This window comes from Ailuropoda melanoleuca, chromosome 10 (genome assembly GCF_002007445.2).
Source record: "Ailuropoda melanoleuca isolate Jingjing chromosome 10, ASM200744v2, whole genome shotgun sequence".
NCBI classification, from domain to species: Eukaryota; Metazoa; Chordata; class Mammalia; order Carnivora; family Ursidae; genus Ailuropoda; species Ailuropoda melanoleuca.
This window is the reverse complement of record NC_048227.1, coordinates 70,073,217-70,098,808: the sequence shown is the minus strand read 5'-3', so window position 1 is coordinate 70,098,808 and position 25,592 is coordinate 70,073,217. Positions and strand designations below refer to the sequence as shown.

The 25,592-nt window shown below is 37.6% G+C and overlaps 1 protein-coding gene across 4 annotated transcripts in view; it reads right to left on the bottom strand.

The window, feature by feature from the left end:
• The window catches only part of HSF2 (heat shock transcription factor 2), a 34,439-nt gene extending 29,529 nt beyond the window's left edge, over positions 1 to 4,910 (bottom strand). For all 4 annotated transcript variants that reach the window (XM_034669059.1, XM_034669060.1, XM_002919684.4 and 1 more), the window contains exon 1: positions 4,705 to 4,910. In XM_034669059.1, the coding sequence (XP_034524950.1) occupies positions 4,705 to 4,797 (93 nt within the window). In that variant the 5' untranslated portion in view covers positions 4,798 to 4,910. The remainder of the gene's footprint in view (positions 1 to 4,704) is intronic.
• Between the last annotated feature and the right edge of the window lie 20,682 nt (positions 4,911 to 25,592).

Sequence of the window (25,592 nt, the reverse complement as noted above, 5' to 3'; positions counted from 1 at the left end):
GCAGTTATAAACAATATGTAAACAGATTGCGCATAGTTATGTTCCAATTAAACTTTTCTTACAAAACAGATGACTGGCCCATGGGCCATGGTTTGCCAACCCCTGCCTTAGAAAGTGTATTTCTCCACAAGTTCTGAAGGATGAACTTCCAGTAAGTTCCACCAGTGTGGCACCAGTGCCTTCTTTGCCATTAAGTGAGATGTGATCATACTCTTTTTATAACTGCCAATCTCATATTCTTTAGAGTTTTTACTCCAATCCCCAATATAGTAATTCTACTAAACTTTCTCTGTTTAAAATGTTTAAAAACAGTTCTTTCCTTCTTTTACACTATGCAACATCTGTCTCCTAATTGGACCCTGATATCTCTCTTTACCCTGCTTTATTTCCTTTATGGTACTTACCACTAACTGAAAATTACATTATCTGTGTTTGCTTACTTTTTAATTATCAGTGTCCTCCACTAGAATATAAGTTCTAAGAAGCCACTTTGTTCACTACTGAATGAATTCCTAGTACCTAGGACACTGTCTGGTCACTGTCTGGTCACAACATATTCATGATAAATATTTGTGAGTGATCAAATAAAGGAATCGTTGGCCAAAGTGGACCAAAGTATCTTTTTAAAAGCTCAACTCTTGGATTATATCAAATGAAATAATGAATGCCCCTTGAATAATCTGCACATGCTCTCCCTCTCATACAACCCTCATTAGCTCGTATTCTGTGTCTCTGCTTATGGTTTTCCTTCGGTCTCCACTCTAAAATTAGTAGATAACCCCTGAATGCAAAAATCCCACCTTATTGCCATTTAAACCTGGGAGGCTCAAACAATACACTACAGAACTCTCCCAACACATTCCACAAGGGGCAGAAAGCCATTACTGAGTGAGGTGGGAGAGATGGGTAGCTTCTTTTTAGGTTTTACCCATAAAGGTTGGCAAGTTTCCAAATAATAACAGTGGTTACTGCTTGAACTGGTAGTCAGTTAAAAACATCCAAAATATTCTTACTAATAATCTTCCAGTCCCATTACTTTAAAACATTTTCCAAATAGAAATTTGTAACTTTTTTTAAAAAACAGTCCATAACTTCTTAATGTTCACCAACCATTCCTTCTGAGTCTCTAGGTCATTCTCTTATGTATACAAATAAAAATACTCATCAATGAATCTTCCAACTTTTCTGTAGGCTCATCTACGATGGATTTCACTCCTATTCTGCCACAGCTGTGGCTTTCTTGTTTTTACTTGAGAATAGTGTAATAATACAATAGTTGCTGGGAAGTTCAAAATGATACCCAAACATCCAGTTCTGGATGCTCAAATTCATCCAAAATAGCTAGGAAGCACCAGACTAATACTGGTTTTGCTCCATGTCCTTCCTATTTCCCGATTTGTCTCTGCTAATTTGAGAGGCATGGAGAAATAGAAAATGTCAAAGGGCATAAAAAGGTGGACCAGATAGGTATGAGTCCTTTTTTTTTTTAAGTAGGCTCCACGCCCAGCATAAAGCCCAATGTGTGGCTTGAACTTACAACCCTAAGATGAAGACCTGAACTGAGATCAAGAGTTGGACGCTTAACCGACTGAGCCACCCAGGCACGCAGGGTATGGAGGTCTTTAGTGGAAATCATTTCTTGGTCTTCTCAAACAAGCTGAAGAACAGAGACAAAGGTAATAACACTAATAAAACAATGACTTCCAGTTCTTTCCTGTTTTTATAACTACTTCACTTCAACATACACTGACTATCAGATTTCAGTAACAGTAAAGGCTGTTCCTCACGATCAATGGCAAGAACTTCCAACTTCCACAACCTCTTGTCCCTGAATATCAAGTTTCTGCAGTTGCTTCCAAGTTAAACCGGTGCCTTCTGTTAGGAGTCGGTTACATTTAAAACAGCTTTAGGTTGTCCAACAGTATTATCTCTGTCCCTGATTCTGACAACAGACTGCCTACCAGAGCCAAAATAGCTATATAAAATTTTGAAGTTACAGAAAATGTAAAAACAAAAAAGAGAAAGAAACCTTTCAGGGGAGAATATGGGAAAAAATAAAATATGTACAAATGTTTTAAAGACGCTCTGGATCTAAAGACATTTCTGTTGTTTGAATCAATAACACATTTAGTATAATTTTGATTGCTCGGAATATTATATTTCTATAATTAATCATGAGAATAGAGGTATTATTTCATTTTTCATTTTTGTCATACTACAAGTTTCAAGAAAAAGTAAGTCCTCAGGAATATTAAACCAAGCTTTTCAAACTGCAGTTGGGTTTTTCCCCCTTTACCTTACACTCAAGCTAGAGGAGTAAATTATTTTCCACAAGTGAAAAAAAAATGCATAAAAAATTGCCTGGTTTCCAAAACATCTGCTGCTTCTAAAAGGTCTTAATATGATTTTCACTCAGATAGTATAAATGCTAAATTACCTCAACAGAAATTCAGCAAAACATCTTTGAAGGAAACCAGAAACAATCATAAATAGCAACTTCTAAAAGATGAGAGTAACTTACTTTGTTTTTTCCATTTAACATCATTGTTTAGAGTTTTACCTTTCATTTCATTGTTAACACCGCTTTTGGAAAAATCTGTGGGAAAGTTATAGAGACAGACTTCCTAAGCAACCAAGCTAAGCCCTAGACATTAATCCAGAATTGTTCACTGACTTGCAAAAGAGTAACATCTTGATACAACACTAAATATTGTACCAACCTGTATTACGTGACGTGCTGTTGACGGAAGACTGATCCGGGAGGTCAGAAATCTATGTTAGAGTCCCACCTCCAATAATGGCTAGCTTTGTAATTATGGATAAGAAATCTAACCTAAGCTTAAAATCCTCATCTATACAATAATGAGGCTGAAGTGGATTATCTCTAAGATTCTTTTCAGGCATAATTCTATCTTTATCATTCCCACCATTTCATTACATAGTCTAAGGATTCCATTGATTCATCAAACATTTATTAAATACCTACTGTGCCCTTGGCACAGACACGGTCTCTGCCCTCACTGAATTTATATTTCAACTGTCCCATTAAGTATTAGTAAAACACAGGCTTAGACTTAATAATGGGATAAATAAGAATTATTTTTAAATGGCCATACAAGCTAAAAAAGTATAAATCAGCTTGGGTGGGGGACAGACTCTCAGGCCAATCTCTAATATGAATACAAGGCTGAGTAACAGCAGACTGTGCTGATCCATCCCTGTCAACTTTTAATCCTTCTGACTGATGAAAAGCATGAGACATCTGTTTATTTTTAAGTGTACGCTGGCGGCTGGCTTCCTTATTTTCACCGTTCTTTGTACAACTGTACAGAATTCATCAAATGCTTAATACACACCATCCAGCTGATGATACTGACTGACCTTCAGGAAATTAAGTCCTAGAAGAGGTATTTAAAAAAGAACATATGACAGTAATATGATAAAGAATACGGTGTTATAGTAGTCAAAAACTTCATGTACTCAATACAGTGCTCCCTCTTAAGATAAAAGTAAGTAAAACTGAGAGCTCCTACAACAGGAAAAGAATTGAAAAGGAAGAGAGAAAGAGAGGAGGTAACATTTAATCAGCACTTAACAGGTGCCAGGCACCCTGAGGGTAGTTTTCACTTACTCTTCTCCAGCCCTCTAAACAGGAAAATACCCCAAAGAGATGATCATCTACAGTAAGAAATATCCACCCCACTTCACAAAATGATTCCAACAGCCTGAGAATGCATTTGAACGCAAATGCATGTTAATGTTATAATCATTCTGCTTAGAATCTTAGTATTTGGAACTAGAAAAGTCTTGGATCACTCAGGCAACCCAACCCATTCATCCTAAGGACGATGAAACTTAGACCAGACAAGATAAGGAGCTTGACTAAGGTCATCTCATCTCTGTTGAGTGGCAGAGTTGGGATCAAACCAGTAATCAGGCATCATACACCACTCTCCCAGCAACCATTCAGTGAAATTTAGTGATTCACTCTAGGTTCTAAGCTAGTGAACACGTATATATTAGAGCACTTTTATTAAAATAATCATAAAAATCCGTTTCTACAAATGGCTCAGAATTTCCAAAGAATGATGTACCATTTTCTACGTAAAATTTCGAAACCTATTGATAACCAGTAACCTGCGTTTACTGCGTTTGAACACTTGCCTATATCCCTGACTGCTCTCCTCATAAAGATTCAGGTGCAAAGCACAGTGTATTTTTTTTTTAGTGAGAATCAGGTCGCTGAGGTAAAGATTTCTCAGACAACCCCCCGCGCCCAGGACTGCCTGTGCCCTCAGAGATTCGTAACCCGCGAAGCCGGAGGGAGGACGGAGAATGAGTGTGCAGTAACGTGGCTCCCTCGCCCTCGGCTAGCCGGCCGCCTTCGTCCAGCCGGGCCGGTTCCGAACGCCTACGGGGCCGGTCCGTTACGGGGCCTCCCGGGCCGCGGCGCCCGGCGCGGGCCGCCCCTCCCCCACCGCGGCCTGAGCCAGCGGCGCTGGCCGGGACCCCCGCGGCTCCCGGCGCGAACAATACAAGGGGTCCCTAGCGAGCCTGAACGCCGGGGCCCGCGCCACCCCGCCACCCCGCGCCGCGGACCTCGCAAAAGGCATCGAGTCGCAGGCCGCGAGAGACAACCCCACGGGAGGGAGAGAGGAGGCGGTTAGTCAGGGGGTTCGGAGGCCGCTGTGCCCTCACCCGTACCTGGCTCCAGGTGATGAACTCGTTGGTGTGGGTTTCCTCCACAAGCGTCCACAGCTTGCTGAGGAAAGCCGGCACATTCGAACTCTGCTTCATTGTTAACGAGACGCAGGGATTCCAAATTCTACACCCGAACACGGAGGCGGCAGTGGCGCGGCGCTGGCGGCGGCGGCGGCGGCGGCGGCGGCGGCAGCTGCTGCTCCGGGAGAACGCCCACAACGCAGGCGCAGCAGCTCTCGGGCCCCGCCCCCCCAGCCTCGCCAAGCGCGCAGAGAGGCGGGGTGGACCGGCGGCAGCACATGACGGACAAGTCTCGGCATTCGGCCCGTGCGCTCTGGTCCCGCGCTGGTCCCGTTTCCGACCAATCCCAGGCGCGGACCGCACGACAAAGAAAAGCGATAGGATGCTGCCGACGAGGAGGGGGTGGGAGGAAAGGGGGCGCTGCCTTCTCATTCGCCCTTTATGCAGGAGCCGTCACTGTAGCGGACCTCAGGTTTAGTAGACTGTGTTTGGTTGTTTCACGTGGAAACGGCTTTGGGTTTCTGAGCTGTGGCTGGGAGGCTACAGAAAGTCCTCAGGGGTCTTTCAGCCATCAGTTTGGCAGGCAAAATGTGGTTTGCACCAGTCAGAAGGAAGTATAATAATCCACATGGGTGGGGAGGGGGAGGGTAGGGAAGCAGCTTTCAATCATGATGTGCTAGGCCCCAATTTGAAATTGTCTTAAAAATAGTAAACCTGGTCCTTAAATTTTCACTAGGAGAAAATGGTTCCATTAAAATACGTTTATCAAAAAGAGGAATTTAAATATTAACTCACTCTTTTTTTTTTTTTAAAGATTTTATTTATTTATTCGACAGAGAGAGAGACAGCCAGGAAGAGAGGAAACACAAGCAGGGGGAGTGGGAGAGGAAGCAGCTGGCTCATAGCGGAGGAGCCTGATGTGGGGCTCGATCCCATAACGCCGGGATCACACCCTGAGCCAAAGGCAGATGCTTAACCGCTGTGCCACCCAGGTGCCCCTAAATATTAACTCATTCTTAGTAAGTATGTGCTGCAGTGAACCTGGAACGGTAATAGGCACCTTACACGCTGTTTTTAATTCAACAGACATTGAATGCCAACTATATGCTAGCATAAAAAAATAGTTTCACTTGTACCCTTTTAATAAATTAAAATAATTATTCCTGCATATACTTTACAAGTATATTCTTGTTTCCCAGAGATTGTCAGATATAGTGGGGGGAAAGATTGGACAAGGAGTCAGCATATCTGAATTTAAACCCAGCTTCAAGGACCCTTCAGTGGATATTAAATTACACTGGTTCTGTGTAATTTAGAGTAATCCCTTATTCTATTAGTGCCAGACTTCCCTGTCGCCTCATTGGAAATAAGACTATCCCTCTTTTTACCCATGTAAGATAATAAGTGTAGCAATATAAAATATTGTACAAAATTAAACTTTTATTTTTTGCAAAAGTCATCATGTGAATACAAGAATTTACAAACAAGTCAGAGATAACATTTTATAGAAAATTCTCCACAGGATTGGTTTACTTCCTGGGTGCATGTAAAATAATACATAAAAAATTAAATACAGTCAGTTTCCAGTGAGCAAATGTTTATTGAGTAGTGACTTCGTGTTCAGCCCTTGTCTGTTTGCTGAAGCAAAATCAGAAATATGGTGGGATACATCCAATGTATCTGCATTAAAGAGCTAATATTTGAGGGCACTTATATATGCCTGGGGCTTTATATATATTATCTCTCCTAATTCTCAAAACAACCTAATAAAGCTAATCTTATTATCCATTCTTCCAATGAAGATTCTGAGGCCCAAAAGTGAATTAATTTACCTGTATTGCAGCTAGTAAGTGAGAGAGGGAATTTACACCCAGGGTTTATTAAGTTCAACAGCCTGTGCTCTTTCCATTGCATGATGATGGCATCACCACAATGCTTAAGATGTTTACATTCTAACTCGAAAAACAAGATAAACATAATGATCAGCAGTTATTCATTTTTTAGAAAAAGCTAAATTGATGACATTAAAAATACTAGGAAAGTTTAGAAAAGGTTAAGAAAATTAAGGTAGTAAGAGAAGACGTCATGGAAGATGGTGATCTTAAGTTGGATCTTGAAGTACAGTTGCATTGGGATAGCTGAAAGGAAGACAACAGTGAGCAAAAATGGGAGGCTAATGAGCATGATCTGTCAATGGAGAGCGACAGCTCAGGAGGTAAGATTGGCAGTGTCTGAGGGGAAAATAAGGCCTACTTTCATGACATTGTATTGTTTCCATTAAAAAAAAAAGATGTGTTTAGACGCAAGCAGAAGCTACTCTTTGGGCATTGGACCAGTGTAGTTGTAGGCTTGTGGGTTAGTAGGGCTCTGCAATTTAAATGCTTGGTTTAATGCTCTTCTGTCACTATCTTGAAGTTCTTCATTTTTTTAACAAGGCACCCTGCATTTTAATTCTATATGGAACACTACAAGTTCTGTAGCTGGTCTGCTTTCAATATATTGCTTCTTACAGACCATTGGTTTTCAAACTTAAACATGCATCCAAATCACTTGGAGGGGATATACTGTCAGTATAACAGATAAACAAGTATCATGTAAATAGCATTTATCCACTCATGAGGCCAGCTAAGGAGATAAGTTATTAACCAGGAAACCTGCTGATATGACCAAGAAATAGATGATGTGTCTAAAATCACATGGCTTTGTGATCGAAACCATGTTTTTCATACTCTGAAACATATGGGTTTTTTTTCCCCCCTTATACCAGTGTGCCTCAAACTTTAGCCTATGTCAGAATTGCCTGGAGCGCTTCTGAAAAAAACAGATTGTCACTTTTCCTCCCACTCCATTCAGTAGGTCTGGGGTTCAGGCTAAGAATATGTATTTCTAACAAGTTCCCGGGTGATGCAGATACTGCTGACCCTGAGAACCACTGTTCTAGAGAAAAAATTAGTAAACTGACCTTCTTTTGCTAATGTGTACAGACTTGTTACTCACCCTTTACCTCAACAAAATCCAAATGTTCCAGAAATAAGTTAAACTGTGTTTTCTTTTTCATGAACTTAATCCTTAATATTTATTGTAATTAATAACCTTTTTGAAAACTTTAAGTACTGACTAGAGGAATTTTGAGGGGAAGAGAAAATTATTATTGACCCATTTGCACTTGTATTGCACTCAGTTATAAAACTGAGAAAGGCTAATTCACAGTTATTTGCCACCTACAAATCCCATAAATATAGGAAGAAACAGATTTGACCCAGTATTCACAATTTTGAAATGTTTACAATATTAGAGGATAAAAATGTCACTTTCTTAAAGTGAATTGCCTCCTGTTGACTTCAAATTTTAAGTTAAAATATTTCCATGGCTCAATTCCAGCCTGAGTGTAAGATTTAGAAGATTTAGAATAACATTACAAAATATGAGTGACCTAGGCTTTTACTCAGGAAACAGAAAAATATATTGTGGAACACTTTGCTGAGTCAAAGCCTCTGATACAGATTGTACAAATTCTATTTGATCAATAATGCAAAACTAGTTGGAATCAGTAGTACAAGTAGAACACCAGCTTTTAAAGATTATTTTCAAGAATAGCCTGATTGAAACCAAAGGTGAACTGCACGGAAGTTTTCATCTACACCCAATCTAGACAAAGTGTTGAGTTTCTTCAATTTTGGAATGACCCAGGGGGCCTGAGGCAAATCAGTAGACACGTCCAAGTCCTAGATGCTTATATATAAATGTGATATATACACTTCACAGAGTGATTTTGAGGATTAGATAAATTACTTCTTCCTCCAACCCACCTCATAATCTTGAGATATCTTTCTGAAGTACAAATCTGAAAAGGTCACTTCCTGACTTAAAACCATTTAGTAGCTTTCCATAAATTTCAAAATAAATTCAAACCCCTAAAGATGGCATAAAAGACCTTTTGTGCTCTGATGCCTCCTATCATTCCAGTCATTGGCTACCCCTCTTCATCTTACTCTTACACTTCGCCACACCCAACTGCTTGATATCCTACTGATCATGTTCTTTCACACTTCTATATATTTCCACAGGATATTGCCTCTTTGTGGAGAGTCATTCTTCCCTGATTATACCTTCCATTTCTCCTTAGCCTTCAAGATAAAGAACAATTCCATACAGAAGTCATCTCTCTTATGAAACCTCCCTGGAGACCTTTATTATAGCACTTATTACATCATATTATAATTATTTACATGTATTTTTTCACACTAGACAATGAAACTTCAATATAAAGACTATGTCCTATTTATATTTATTTTCATCTGCAATGGCTATCACAGTGTCTTATACATGTTCAACTCTCAATAAATATTTGTTGACTTAACCAATGAATATATGAACAGATGAGTGTTAAGACCATTTAGTCTTCCATGGTTCCCAAATTTGGGATTAGTTGCTCCTATCATATGCTCTCATACCATGTGGAACTTGGCCCTCGTCGTTATACCACACTGCTGTTGCTCATTTACTTCTGAGCAGCTCTCACTGGCCTGGAAGATTGTTCTTAAAGTGTTCACTGTTGTATCCTTACCAGCAAACATAGTGCTAATAATACAGGAACTGCTCAATAAACATTTGTTGAGTGAATAATTTTAGTTTGTGAAACCTTTTGGATAGAATGTACTCTATCTAATAGTAAGGAAACCCCTTATAACTTATTAGGTCTCAGTCCGTATGAACTTTTTAGATGTAAGAGGAGAAAATGAAGGAAGGAAAACTTAAGGATAGCTCAAGGATGTCTGAGAGGCATGTGATTGAGGAGCTATAAGTGGAGTAAATATCAGAATCCTGAAAATGCCAGACATTAATGGAATGTTATAGTTCCAGGCTTGAGGTGATTTGACTTTGAAACAACACTTTGGTGACAGTGGCAAAATGATTAAAGACCATATAGTAGGCTTTTGAATAAGTAGAGAGCTAAAAAAAATTGTGAAAGGTAATTTCTTAAAATTTTTAGGTAGATCAAAGAAGAAACTTCTTTATTCGAAGGCTACAACTTGGGTGCAGAGACCCTGGCTGAATAAGCCTTTTAAGTAGGACATGTGTTAGTACGACTTGTACCAGACTGGAGCTAGGACTGCTCTACATGAAACTTCCACTGTATGCCATATTTGCCAAAATCTGACCCATCACCCAACAAAGGTCCAGGTTTCCACAGGACTTTCCACTTCAGTGCTGAAAGTCCTATGCCACAGGTACTCCATCAGCCCCAGGCAAACTAGGATGGTTGGTCACACTAACTCTAGCCTCTTCCAATTATTGACGCTGGACGGGAAGCAGGGACTCATCAAGCTAAGCCAAATAACTCATATAGCAGCCAGTGCAGATGAGTGATCTAAAATTTAAGTGCAGTTTTTACTTAGCCTTTTCTGGAAGCAGGGTGGAGGTACTCTTTCACAGGTATCTCAACAGGTAGGTGATAAATAGAAGAACTCCATGTATTCCACAAATCGATATCCCAATGGAGGCCCAGACCCATGAAGCGAGACATTGATAGGAAAGAAAACTTAAGTCCAGAAAACTTTAAAGACTAGAAGTAGTAGATTAGCAACATGGTGTGTGATAGAAGAAGCCTTCCATTATTTCTAATAATAGTATCATGCTAGGGCTCCAGTTTCCATTCCCCTGGGACTGGTCTTGCTCTAAGTGAAGTAGTGGCTAACTACTTCTACTATAGTGTTTGGAGTTCATCATTCTAGGCAAAGGGGTTTAAATGATCATTGCATTCAAATCATTTGATGGTGGAGATCTGAGCCCCTTCAACAATTCAATGAGCTGGGTTATATGGCTGGAGTACAGAAATCTACTCATACACTGAAAACAAGATTAAATTGGAGAAATTGGCTTCAGTTAGGAGGTGACCACCATCATGGATGTGTACCATGATCTGAGAGGTGTGCAGGGAGAGGTGGCAATAACTGGAACACTTCCAACCTCTTTAAAGTTTAGCCGAGTACTAAGAACAGCATCCAGGGACCAGCTGGAAAGGGAGAAGTCCTTTGGTTTTTTTTTAATAATATTTTTTTTATTATGTTATGTTAGTCACCATACAGTACATCCCTAGTTTTTTAAATGTAATGTTCCATGATTCATTACTTGCGTATAACACCCAGTGCACCGTGCAATACGTTCCCTCCTTAACACCCATCACTGGCCTATCCCAATCCACCACCCTCCTCCCCTCTGAAGCCCTCAGTTTGTTTGGGAGAAGTCCTTTCTAGTGTATGTGCTCACAGTGTGGTTAGAATAGATAGAATTGAATGACTTCTGACCTTCCAGAGAAAAATCTGGCATTGTTTGAATCAAGGACTTGCAAGAACACATTAAAGAACTGCTAATTAATGGCAGGACTCTTATTCATAAAGATATTATATATGAGGATTATTACATTTCCTATAATTTACTTTAAAATACTGCTATTTTAACAGTGGTCTATAGTGTGATAATTCATTGTAATCTAACCCTAGGGGCAGTTAGTTAACATTTGAAATACCCTAATTAGGAACCATACTCCAAGGGTGGTTAGTTAGCACTTGAAAGACCAATCAAAAGCCTACTCCCTGAAGGCTTTGTCTTAATTTTACTTTATTTCTTTCATCAACACCACACATTTTGTTAATTAGGCTAATGGATGTGGAAATGATTTTTCCTTGGTAAAATGAAGTTCAGGATATGTGTATTGGCTGGATACAGTGTATTGACTTTCTCCACTCTTGACTAACCTAGGCTTCAGGATATCCTGAGCCAGAAGCCTATGCCCTTCTGTAGGTACCCTAATCTTAGGATTCTCTTAGGTCCTGTATTCAGAGGGCTTTCCTGGTCAGTCCTGGAGGTTTGGGTAGCCTGGGTCAAAGTAAAAATGGTGGCCCACACACATATTTTAGAACACTTAAAGATCACGTATCAAGTTAACAAACTGTTAAATAAAAGATGTTCTCCCTTCCTAACTTGATAATGTTTTCGTAATAACAAATTTGAAAGATATGTATAAAGCTATAGTTTTGTAAGACACTAATTTGGCAAAATATCAAAAAAGACCAAATATAATTAATATTGTCTGGTATTCTGTTGGTTGGGAAGTGGTGTCTTAGATGACCAATAAAATAAATACATGTATAATTCATAAATCACATGTTTATTCTATAAAATTGTGTTTTCTTGCCTTTATTTCTTGCTTTTATTTCTTCAGTTAGGTTGCTATCAAGACTTTCACATGATCGGTGTTCTATTGATAGTAATAGATCAAAGTATTAAAAATGTAATCATTTTCAAAGAACAATTATATTTAAAATACAAATTTGAATATATTTCATAAAATATTACTTAAAATAAGTGCAAAAAATTGAGAAATTAGTTATGTTAATATATTTAAGTTATAAAATATTACGAATTATATAATAAAATTTATAAGTAAATATAAATTAAAATTAATACATTCTAAATTTTAAACGGTTCCACCTTTTGGCTATTGTGAGTAACACTGCTGTGAACACTGCTGCACATACATAATTTTATGCATTTTGCTTTTCTCGCTTGACAATGCATGCTGGAAATTCTTTCAAGTCAACTGACATAGCTATAATTTACTTCTTTTAATGACTCCATGGTATTCCATGGTGTGTGTGAAGCACAATATATTCAGCCATTCTGCTACTTACTGGTTGGCATCTGCTTTGTTTCAAGGCCTTCATTTATTTATTTATTTCACTCTGAAAGATGCTGCAAAAAACAACAACAACAACAAAAAAAACATGTCTTTAAATACTCATGCTTTTATTTTCCAGATGAGTGAGTTCAGATTTTCCTGTATAATTTGCATGGTAAATCTACACTCCCTATTATTGTACTAGTATATAAAAAGAAAGTCCTGCTGATGAAAAAGCCCCACGTTTGAGCTAACAGAATGCTATTGTATGTATCCAACACTATGATGCTTCCTAGCAACCAGTAATGTCAACATCATGCTTCTATGGCAATAGAAAATGGTTAAGCTTGATAGAGAAGGATCTAATATTTGGTGCTACCGGGAGTTTTGACTATTAGGTAGAAATTAAAGGAGTACCTTTATTCTTTGGTACTTTCACAATAAGTTAATGCAATGCCAGAAAACTATACATTTTGTTACATAAGACTTTGCAAGTACTGGAGGCTAAAGATATGCTGCTTCTGAGCCTGTTTAGTTCTAGTTTACTTTGCACTGGATTAAACTCATCATTGTTAGTAATGATTTCCTCTAGTTCTTGTCAACTGTGTGGAAAAAGGAAAGGAAAGGAACTAGTTTTATGAAGATATTTACTGAAATGGAGACCTAGAGAGGTTTGATCACATTTTCATGCATTCACAATCGGTATGATACATATTCAGCTGTTTGATTTGAAACTTGGTTTACTTTAAAGCATATGTCTTTCCACCACCTTGTTTAGGATTTACCCTTCGAGGACCCTAAAGGAATTCAAACCAAACATGGTATCCCAAGTCTCCTGCCTGGTGTGCCTGGAGTGAATGCTTGGCTTTCCCAGTCAATAGTGACAGTCTTCCCTTTTGACTCTCTGTACTCCTCTGGACCCTATAACTGGGATTTTGCACTCCAATTCCAACACTAGGTCCAGGGCCCTGCCTCGAATGCCCACCTTAGTCCTCAGTCGAAGTAAGACTCTATGACACTAAGTAAAGAAAGTGCAATTAAGTCCAGCATTTCTCATGATGACTGCTTTGGTACTTTTTGAAAATATAAAAATCTGCAATAAACAAAACAAGCACAAACAAAAACATGTTTGGTTCTCCTGCTTTGCCCACTGCTTAGCTACATAATTGGGTGCTCTGGTGCCAAGTCTTGCTTCAACCAGATAGATCGTTTAGATTTTGATACTCGGTTTTATGGTCTGGATTGTGTCCTCCCTCCCTCCCCCACCTCAGGCCACAAAATTTATATGTTGAAATCTTAACTCCCAGTACATCAGAATGTGACTGTTTGGAGATTGGGCCCTTAAAGCAGTAGTTAATGAAGTCATGTGGATGGTCCCTAATCCAGAATAACTGGTGTCCTTATAACAAGGGATTAGGACACAGACAACACACAGACAGAGGAGCAAGCATTCGAGGACATCGTGAGAAGGTGGCCATCTGCAACTCAAGGAGAGAGGTCTCAGAAGAAACCAAACCCTGTAACATTGCTCTTTACTTCTAGCCTCCAGAACTGTGAGAAAATTAATTTCCATTGCTTAAGATACTTAGCCTGTGACATTTTCTTACGGCAGCCTTAGCAAACTAATATCTAGGTGAGCATTTCAGCAGCCCAACAATTCCTTGGCTTCCCTTTTTTGGGCATCAGTGCTGGCCTAAGTAGGGAAGAAGTTCACCGTACCCACTGAATACTGTGATAGGATCTGCTGACTAGCCGCTCTATCTGGCCCACAGCCAGTGTCCCTCTCCTACCCTGATCTTACCTATTTATTCCTCCTCCCTTGCACATGGCACTGTTGGAAGTCTTGCACTGAGACTGCTTATGAGCTCTCTGCCTGAGGTTTGTGACCTTCAGCTGCACCAAAAACTCAGGTCATCCAAAAAATCCAACCATTCTGCACATTAAAGCAGAGTTAATAAAAATATTTACTAACCTAGTTGATTTATGACTGGATACACTGATAAATACATTTTAAGGCTATTAATATTTTTATTTCATAATCAAAACTTTATGATGATATAATAAGGCATTATTCTAAACCTAGGTGAATAGATTATTATTTTTCTCTGTTAGAATTATAGTTTAGTCCGTGATATTTACCATTAACTAGAAAAGGTTTAAGGGATATGCAATTTTTAATATCTAAGAAGAAAAAAAAATTAACCATTGGTATTTTAAAGTAGCCAAATCATTTCTCCCCTTTGCTAGCCTACTTATTTTAAAAATTCTTTTAAATAAGTTTTTATATGGCTTTATGCTATTTATTTTTAACTGCAAATACACTTCAAAACATGTCACTACTCTGCTCAAAATTCTGTGAAGCTTTCCTATCTCCTTTTCAGTAAAAGCCACCAAGCTCAGGGCACCTGGATGGCTTAATTGGTTAAGCATCTGACACTTGATTTTGGCTTAGGTCATGATCTTAGGGTCCTGGGATCCAGCAGGGAGCCTCCTTATCTCCCTCTCCCCCTGCCCTTCACCCTGCTCTCTCTCTTTTTTTCTTTTTCTCTCTCTTGCTCTCAAATAAATAAACAAATTAAAAAAAAACCCAACAAGCTCATCTATTACTATTCTCATTTCTTTCCAGTTATATTGGACTCCTTACTGCTCTTCAAACACATCATGAGCACTTTGCCTTAGGGTCTTTGCACAAACAGCTTCTTTGCCTGGAATGCATTGTCCTCAGCTTCTCAAAGCTAACTCCCTACTCTCAAGTGTTTGCTCAAAGGCTATCTTTTCTATGAGGACCATTCTGACCAGCCTATTTAAAATTGCAACAATTTCTTACCACCACCCTTTCGTGCATCCCTAATTTCTTTTATTAGAGCAAGGACCCTTTTCCTATTTTTTTCCTTATTTGCAAGGGCAAGGATCTTTGCTTTCTCACAGTTGTATCCCAAGATCCTAGAGGAATGCCTGGCACAGTATAGGTACTCAATAAATATTTTTTGAAAAATGAATAAACGAATGCATGAGAGGAACACATTTTTACATGACACTCTATCAACTAAGTTAATAACCAGAGCTGGCAAAAGGGCTTGACATAAAGGCAAACTCTATTTAATGATGCATTAATCCTACTCCAAGTTGTTAAAGAAATGGCTCACTCATGGGGTCAAGAAAAATACACGCTGATCCTTAAAAACACAAAATAAAAATCAAAGTACCTTATTGTTATTATGAACTGTGTTCCCTCAATAAATATGTGTCCAACATTTTCCATACCATCCGTAAAATAAAAGTATTTGTCTTACCATTGAAGAATTCCAATATTAATATGTTTTGAGACTTTGCAATAAATTTGCAGGATTCAAACTTTCTAATCAATTGCATTTTGACATTTGATAGTTCTTGCTAGCTTTCCTTGGATAACTCTAGAAATATGCATTTTGATTTTTTATTTTCACTTTATTTGTATCTTCATAATTGTCTATGAAATATACCTGTTTAGTCGAAAAATAACATCTTTTCTCCAATTATCTTACTTCTGTAACTAAAGATGTTATAGAAGAAAGAGCATATATTGTTGACTCTTAAACAGTGTGGGGGTTGGGGCACTGACCCCCGTGCAGTCGAAAACCCATGTGTAACTTTTGACTCCACAAAAGCTTAACTACTACTAGCCTACTGTTGACTGAAAGTCTTACCAATAATAGAAATGGTCGATTAATACATATTTTGTATGTTATATGTATTATATACTGTATTCTTACAATAAAGTAAGCTAGAGAAAAGAAAATGTTATTAAGAAAATCAAAGGGTGAGAAAATATATGTACAATACTGCACCGTATTGAAAAAATTTGCTTTTAAGTGGGGCCGTGTAGTGCAAATCTGTGTTAAGAGTCAACTGTATTTGGAATTTTGTAGACACAGATTTGGACCTTAGCTCTGTCATTATTATTGACAGTGTGATCATGGATCTCTTTGAGCCTCGATCATTTACAAGATCTCATAAGGTTGTCATGAGAATTTAGTTAAATAATGAATTCACTGTGGATAAATTTGTATGTAAAAGTACATGTCCAAGAAATATCCCCTGATCCTGTCAAATAACCCCCAAAGAGTAAAATACTGTATGTTTTTTTGAGCAGTTCTTAAATATCTCCCAAGTTTACTTATAATTTTCAATTTCCACTAACGAACGAGCAGGTTTATATTTCATACTAGTTACTTATTCACTTGTAAGATATGGAATGCATTGATTAGTTTAGCTAATCAGTCTTATTAGGTGTCCTCAGGCATTAGTTCCACAAATCAAGCAAGTATACAATGCTTTGTGGTACCTGCCAAAGGAACTTATGATCACACAAAATGAAAGTACACAAAGTAATTAGAGTAATTAAATATTAACTAGGTAACACGAACAAGGAGTACAACGAAATAAAAGATCAGAGAGGGTTGGAGAGATTAGAAAGAACTTCAGGGAAGGAGTATAGGGCATTTGTGTTGTCCTCATTTAACCCTTAATATAACAAAAACACCAACAAGAAGAAACACTTTAACCACACTTACTATGTTCCAGGAACAGTTATATAAGTACTTTACATTTATTAACTCACTTAATTCTCACCAAACCCTGATGAATTAAGTACTCTTTTTACCCATTTTACAACAGAAAAAAAGATTAAAAAGGATGAGAATCAGTAATTGTGATGTTCAGTCCTTCCCATCGAGATTACAGAAAGGTGGGAGATGTTTACAAAAGGCAGAGCCTATTATGAATAGTGCAGAGGGACCACTTTATTGTCTGACAAATAACGTACAAAATTCCCAGCTGTTCTTCCACATACCCCCCATGCTTTAACACGATTAAATCATTCCCTCTCTCACCTCATGGTATTGTTCATTTTGTTTTCCTCAGTTACACTCATTGATACCCTTCCATTCCTCAAGACTCCTCACGGGGGTTGTCTCCTTATAAAGAGTTTTCACGTTAATCCTATATCCCCAGAGAAAAACATTTTATTTTTCTGATGGTACTGATATTACACTGATTTCATATTTACTTGTGTCTATTATTATGTAATGGGTGACAGAAGAAAGGAATCATGTGGGTTTTTTTTTTTTCATTTTTATTTTCCTTATTCATTCTTTCTTGCTACCCGCCTCCCCCCCATCCCTGGTGCCTTGTGTCTTATATAGTGTAGGCAAGAGATTTGTTTTGGCTTCACTCCCTACCCCAGGTGGAAAATCTTCGGGTAAGGAGCCCTGAATCTTTGCATTAATTGATGGTACTCATACCAAGAATTATAGAGGTGCTGAAATATTTGAAAATGGTGTTCCCAGATACTTAAAAAATAAATTGACAATAAGATCTTTCCCTCATATGTGTCCCAGAATGAGTATTTGGCAATAATAGGCACCATTAAGGACAATTGATCTTTTTATACTGCTTTTAAGAATAAAGAAATCTCCCAATTATTCCGATGAACATGCGTTGCACACCCGCATGGTACGGAGTTTTGCATATGCATGCTTCTGAGACATTCAAGCGGGGTTAGGCTGTGGTGAAATACTAGACTCTCTGATGTTAACCTTCTGGCCTGCTCCTTCAGCTCCCTCTGCTGTTCACGCTGCGTTACTGCTGCGACCTGTAGACGCCTGCTCTGTTTTTGGACGCTGAGATAAAAACAAATACCACAGAAAGAGACCGCAGTTATAAAAAAAATATGTCTTAAAGAAACTTGAAACTCATCTTAAGAAGCCCCCAAATGGTGTTTAATATGATTAATTTCCTAAGTTGCACTCTCCCAGCACTAGAGTCGCTTATTTTTAGCAAAACTACATCACTGAATATACTTCAGAGTTGTATTCCCGAGAATCAGATTTTTCCCCTTTGGTTAATATGTTTCCTTCTTCTTCTTCTTCTTTTTTTAATAAAAATGAAGTATAGTTAACATATGATATCAGTTTTCTTTAAATTAACCATAAGGCATGAATGCACAGTAAATGATTTTATTGGCAGATACGATTTTTTAAAAAAGTGTCTAGATGATGTTAAAGGCATGTGATTTCTCTGAGTTATTTCAATGATTCATTAGGAAAATAGAATTTTGGAATGTTCTTATAGTATGGTTCATATTTATTTAAATATTTTTAACAAGTTATTTTCTTAAATTTAAAAAAGTGTGGTCATTTCTGAGATCTTAGGAAACCATTTCAGCATTATATTTATAATATTGAATAAATTGCATTTATGACACATATTACAATAATAACTATGCTATAGAGATCAATAAATTTTGATTTCTGAAATATCTATTTTCATGGTCGCCAAGCCACTGAGTATTAAATACCTCCAACAGGGATAAGCGAGCGCTGTAGGGCCACTAGCCTACTAAAGCTTAGGCAGGGCAACTAGTACAAAGGGAGAGAAGACAATAAAAGAGAGAAAGATGGGGGAGGGGCGGGAATGAAAGAAAGTGAAGGAGAAAAGGAAAGGAACAATCATGTACCAGAGCAAAGAGGAGCACAGCACCCAAACACTCACATTAATCCTTTAACTCAATTTGACGTATCGTAGGTTTTTACTAGTTTATAGCAAAGCTTAAAAATTCATTGTGTGCGTTTAAATTTGGCATCTCCGAGCTTTGCAATTGTCCTTATTTAATGGTAAAACATGATTTTTAAAGCTATTTGAACAAGTAATTTTTTTGTTATCAAAGCAGGAAGTATCCTTGTTAAAAGAAATAAGGTAAAGGATAAATAGTGAAAATTAAGAGCCCTATGCCTCCTTTCCCCATCTCCACCAGTATTAGTCATCAAAAGCATCAAATATATATTTCTTTATTTGTATGTGGCACTCACAAGGTATTAAAAGGGATTTACATATATTAGCTCACATATCCCTCACCACAAACACCATGAAATACTATTATTATTCTCATTTTACAGATGAGGAAATAGGCACTGTGGGATTAAGTAATTTAGCTCCCACACAGCTAGTAAATCTTTAAGGTATTTGCAAAGTGTGCTTTATTCTTAAATGTATCAGTTTTAGATATTCTTTATTGACTTCCTGCTATGATAGCTGAGAATTTAGCTTATTTTTACCAAACTTTCCAACATCCCCCATCTCCAAATATATTTTTGCCAGAATTTGATCTTCTATACTATGGCTTTAGTTTAGTTGAGGTAGTACAATTTTTTTTTCACTACCTTTATTTCTTGTTTCTCCAACTATAGAAAGTACCTTTGTCTTCATTCTGTTAAACACAGGCAGCAGCCCTCTTCATTCCTTCAATTCTATTTTTCCTCCCACCTGTCCCCTTTTGTCATTGTGCTTTTGCTTTTGTTGAAGTTCACACCCCTTTCATTCTGTTTTGTAACCATAATGCTTTCATACATTGTCCATAAGTTGATTTTACAATATGAAATTCAATAGACACTGAAAACATTATTGTGATTGTGTAATTATTGATCCCTGGAAAGTCAAATTGAGCATTATATTTATATTTCGTTTAAGTTATTTCTTCCTGGTGGAATTTCTAATTGGTGTCTTTTTTTCTTGCATCATTTGTCATTATTACATATTAAACCTTGTTCAAACTTCCTCTCATACAGCCTATGATATTATGGACCTTTTTATTAAAAAGCTCTTCTGCTTGGAGCTCTCCTTCTTCCTGGATGACTTGCTGTTCTGGTCATTCTGGAACTCACCTTCACTGCTCTTCTGAGTAGGATTCACTGTTTCCTAGCACTTTCTTCTTTCCTGGTTTTTTCTTCCTTTTTGTTGGAGTATATCCTAAAGGAATCTCATCAGAAAGCTCCATGGTATCTAAACTTTCTGATGGCTTACATGTCTGAAAATATTTCTTTTTTCTGCCCTCAGATTTGATGAATGGCTTTACTATACACAGATTTTCAGGTGGAAAATCATTTTCCCTCAGAATTTTGAAAGGGTTCTTCTATTGTTTTCTATCATCTAGTACTATGATAATTCTGATGATAGTCTGTATTTTGTTCCATTTTAAGGAATTTGTTTTTATTTCCACTCTGGAAAATTTAAATATATTGTTTTTATTTATTGTTTTGAGGTTTTACAATGATGTGGCTCAGTGTCAGTGTATGTCTTTCTTTTATTATAGAGCCAGACACATCATGGACTCTTTCAATTTGACTTTCACTGAAGTACTTCAGCTGTAGGAAATTTCTTCTATGATGATGATTATTATTTATTACTATTATCCCCTCCCTTCTGTAATCTCTGTTCCCTCTAATGTCAGACATCTTAGAGTAATCAACTCTGTCTTGTTTTCCCTGATATTTTCTACTTCTTATCTTGTAGTTCTGATATTCTATAAAATTTTTAGCATTCATATTTTAATTCGGCAATATTTTAATTTAACACATTTGATTTCTGGTTTTTAATTTTTAACGCCATCCTGGTCTTGTTATTGTTTACTTGGTTTTTAAAAGAGTTATTTATTTATTTTAGAGAGAGCGCGGTGAAGGGAGAGGGTGGGAGGCGCGGCAGAGGGAAAGAGTCTCAAGCAGACTCCCTGCTGAGTGAGGAGCCCCACGATGCAGGGTTCGATCCTATGACCCTGAGTTCATTCCTATGACCCTGAGATCAGGACCTGAGCCAATATCAACAGTCAGGATGCTCAACCCACTGAGCCACACAGGTGCCCCTTATATGATATAGTATCTTCTTGAATATTTCTGAATATCTTCTTGAATACCTCTGAAGATACAATAAGAAATATTTTTTAAAAATCCCTCTGTTGATGAGTTACCTGTTTTTCCTGGAGTCATTTTTGTTTATTTTGATCTTTCTCATTCATATTGTAGGTTTTTTCCCTCAGATTTTTGGTGGTCCTTTCCTGTCCGTTAATTTTTCAGAGGTAATAGAAAAGCTGAGTGAGTTACCGCCAAAGGCGGTGACTGCACTGGCAAGCTTTGTTTTAAGGTGTGTGGGTGGTGAACTGAACATTATAATTTGGGACTCTTAAATGTCAGAGTTCCAACTCCCACACAAGCTGCCCTACTTCTTCCCAAGCAGTGTTTTCAATTATTATAGAGAAGAATGGCCGCTTTTATTTCTCCCTCCCTCCCTCCCTCCTTTCCTTCCTTCCTTCCTTCCTTCCTTCCTTCCTTCCTTCCTTCCCTCCTTCCTTCCTTCCTCCCATTTTCCCTCCCTTCCTTTCTCCCTTCCTCCCTTCCTTCCTTCCTTTCTTCCTCCCTTCCTTTCTCCCTCCCTCCCTTCTTTCCTTCCTTCCTTCCTCCCTCCCTCCCTCTCACCTTCCCTCCCCGCCCATGCTATCTCTTTCTCTTTTCCTTTCTTTCTTTTACCCAGAGCTGTGATGAGGGAAAATGCTAGGTGATGGACCTTCTGAGAAAGATGTTAGGAGAGAGAGGTGAGTGTGGATGGAGAAAACATTCTTTGTCTGAACTCTTTAAACAAATCTCTCCATTTTTAGCCTGTGCCTCACTGTAGTTGGCACTTCAAAGTTCTCGGTCCTTTGGATTCCACTGGGCAGACTAACTTCCTATATAGCCCTTTTTGTGGGTATACTTTATAGCATCTTTCTTTATCAGTCATTGGTCCATTATCTGCTTTCAGTCTTCCCCGAATTCGTTGAAATCATTTGTGGGTTGTCCTGCTTTCGTTCTCTTTTTCATTGTTGGTTTACATCATATTTGTATATACCTCTACTATTTATTTCCACTGAGTCTCGAGAAAAAGAGGAGATAAATAGTTATGTTGTCTTTCATCTGATTTTTTTTCTTGTAATGAAGATAGAAAGGGCCATTGTCATTCATGGCTTCATTTGCTCATCCAAAACATATTTATTAAATGCTTATTAATTCCATTCCATGCACTGAAAGTAGAATGATAAGCAAGACCAGAAAGTGTTTCTATGCTGTGGGGATACCAAAGGTGGCAGGTAAGAGAGGGGGGTCTGGCCTAATCTCAGGGGCAGTTTCCTTGAGAAAGTGAGTTTGAATTGAGATATAAGGGATAACTGAGAATGAGGTAGATTACAATAGAGTGGGAGGAAGAATGTTCTTGGAAAAAAGCATCTGTATTTACAAAGTTCCAGGATTAGAAGAGAGAATGGTGCATAGAAGAACTGAGAGAATTCGGGTGGCTACAGCATGGAGGACAAAGGGAGGAGCCAGGTGATGTGAGAGGGATAAGCAGGTACTGGCCAGATGAAGACTGGGGAAATAGGACCTTCATAGGTAGTTTCAGAGCCAAGTCTCCAACCCTAGGAGCACTGGGAAGCCAATGGAGGTGCTAAGGGGGTTTGTGGAAGTGGGAACAGTGTGAAAAAAAAACCCCAAAACCCAAAACAACAGTCTGGCTGTTGTGTGTTGAATTGGGTATAAGCATTAGTGATGAAGGGAGGTGAGTTTGGAAATGATGACAATTGCCCAGGCCAGAAATGTTGGCTGCTTGAAGTAGAATTGCAGGAGTGGAGGTGGACAGGAGTAAACAGATTTGAGAGTCATTTAGAAGCTCAATCAGTGGTCTGGACAACGGATTAGATTGGGAATGAGAGGGAGAGGCCGTTTTCAAGGAAAACTTTCAAGTTTCATGGTGCTGTAGCCCAAATCAAGGAGAACTGCCGGAGAAACAAGTTTGGGGGTAGAGAATAATGATGGTTCTGAACATGCTGAATTGAAATGTCCTTGAAAAGTACAAATAGAGATTCTGAGTTGGCTTTTTTGGGGGGGGGAGGTAAAGATTTTATCTATTTATTTACTTACTTAACTTATTTATCAGAGAGAGATAGAGAGAGCACAAGCAGGGGGAGTGGCAGGCTCCCCACCAAGCTGAGCCTGATGTGGGACTCAATCCTAGGACCTCAGGGTCATGACCTGAGCTGAAGGCAGACACTTAACTGACTGAGCCACCCAGGTGTCCCTCCCTGAGTTGGCTTTGGAATATATAGATGTGAGAGCTGTATTACAGGCATTAACTTGGAGCCAATGGCGTTTAACTATTAACTAAGTCTTTATTATTGAATGAGACTAATTAGGAAGAAAGATCATATAGTGAGAAGAAATGAAAGTGTAGAGTTTTAGTCCTGATCAAGTGCTTTCAATATAGGATAGTAAGGATAAGGAACTTCTTCCCATTTAAAAAAATGTGTTTGTAAGTCATAGTAACAATTGCTAGTAGAAAGTAAGTGGAATTATCTGCTATAAAGACATTTGCATATTAAAAATGTTTACTCATAAGAGGTAGTGTAACTATTAATTTAGCTCACTTTGCTACAATGATGCCATAAGACTCAGAAAGATATTCGATAAACATTTTTGGTGATGACGCTCAATTCTTTTCCCTTCTCTTTTGGTAATAAAACATTTAGGTTTGAAAGTTTTTATAAACTACCTTTCAGTTTTCCTGTCAGTAATACAGATTTTGTTTTTTTATGGAGAACTAAAGTGAGAGGTTTTTCCTTGTTGTTTAAACTATTTGTTGGTAACACAGTGCTACATTTAATTTTAAATAAATAGACTTGGTTTAATGTTAAAGAAGATCTAACTTTAGGCTCTCCAATTTACTAAGAGAAATTGGAGTTTAAATTATATTCAAGAAAAAATTTTAAGTAATTTCAACTATAAATATCCATGCTAGATTCCAACTGGCATCTGACTTCATCATTGGAAGTCAGGACTACTGAAAATCATCTCAGGCAGGTGAAAATATTTCCTATTTTATAATTCACGGTGAGATTGCTCAATTGGTAAAAGTGTTTATGTTCAGCATAAATTTTACAAGTTTCCTCTAGGTGGTGCACAAGGCACAGTTATGTTAAAAAAATCAATAAGAAATACCTAAAGCCTTCCTATATTTCATTCTGCATTTGAATAAAACCAAATCTCTCTATGCCTACTATAATTTAATAATTGAGATAACATTGTTTCATATTTTTGAATTATTGGCATGTATACAATAATTGCTTGAAGTATAATAAAACTCAGGTGTGATTTTTTTCTTGGTGTTGGAATAAAATTATTTTTTAGCCCTTAATGAAGAAAATTTTGATATATTTATTTCTTTCAGTTATTTCAAGTGAAGGGTAAATATCCAAATATCAAAACCACCATCAACTGTACAACTAGCACGTAGAATGAAAAATAGGTCTACGTCCAAGTACTTCAGATTAGCTCTTGGAGGTATGAACTGCTGCCATCCCTTCATATACATCAAACAATTCTCATTTCTTCCCTAACATCAATGAAAGGAATAGGAAGTCTGAATGCAGTGGCATATACATTTTGGATTATCTTTCCCCTGTTTGTAGCATAGGACAGAAGGTACCACAAGAGTGCAGGGCAGGCTTTTTGTAAGAAATGGTATGGCCTTGGATTGAGGAGCACTGAACTGGTATGGCTGGACAGTATCATTTTTTTTTAGGCATTCATATAAGTTTTAATAGTCTTTAAAACTTAGATTGCTTTTCTAAAATAAGTAGTCAAGTTCAAATAACCGTGAAGTCTTCCTTTATTAAACCTGAGTAATTATTTAAGGTTGTATTTTTTTCTTCTGAATCACTAATTGACTCAGAAGACTATGGTACTTAATTAAAGTCCCTGTTTCTCAAATTATCTTTTTTCTTCTTCTCTTTGTAATGGTAGATAACGTGGTGCATTTTTAACAAATATAAGGCATTAGTATTAGCATGATAAACATTTCTTGAGAACCCTGCAATTTCAGGATCTAATATTTCAAGAAGGGCTTTTCTAAATCCCAAATTGTAGTGTAGACAATAAGCAAAATAACTCTGGAGTTCAGAGTTATGTTGAGACCTCATGTTAGAAGGAAGGTCTTAACATGGGCCTTGAAAATGGGACGAACAAAGGCTCAGAGTAAGAAATTCCTATTTCCCTTTCTTTTCCCCTTCAGTTTCTTCCTCTTCATTATCTTCTGAATCAATTTTAAATTATTAAAAGAAATGCATACAAATACAAAAGAAAATTAAAAATTAAAAAATGTGTAATGTAAAAAACAAAACTCCCCGTCCTTGTCCCAAGCTCTCTCTAACACATTCTCTGAGGTGGTCATTATTAACAGTTAGGTGTGGACATATGGACATATTTTATACATATTTATGTATTTTATATTGATGAAATATAACAATATGTTTATTCTGCAGATTGTTCTTTTTTATTTTTCACTATTTACAAAAAGA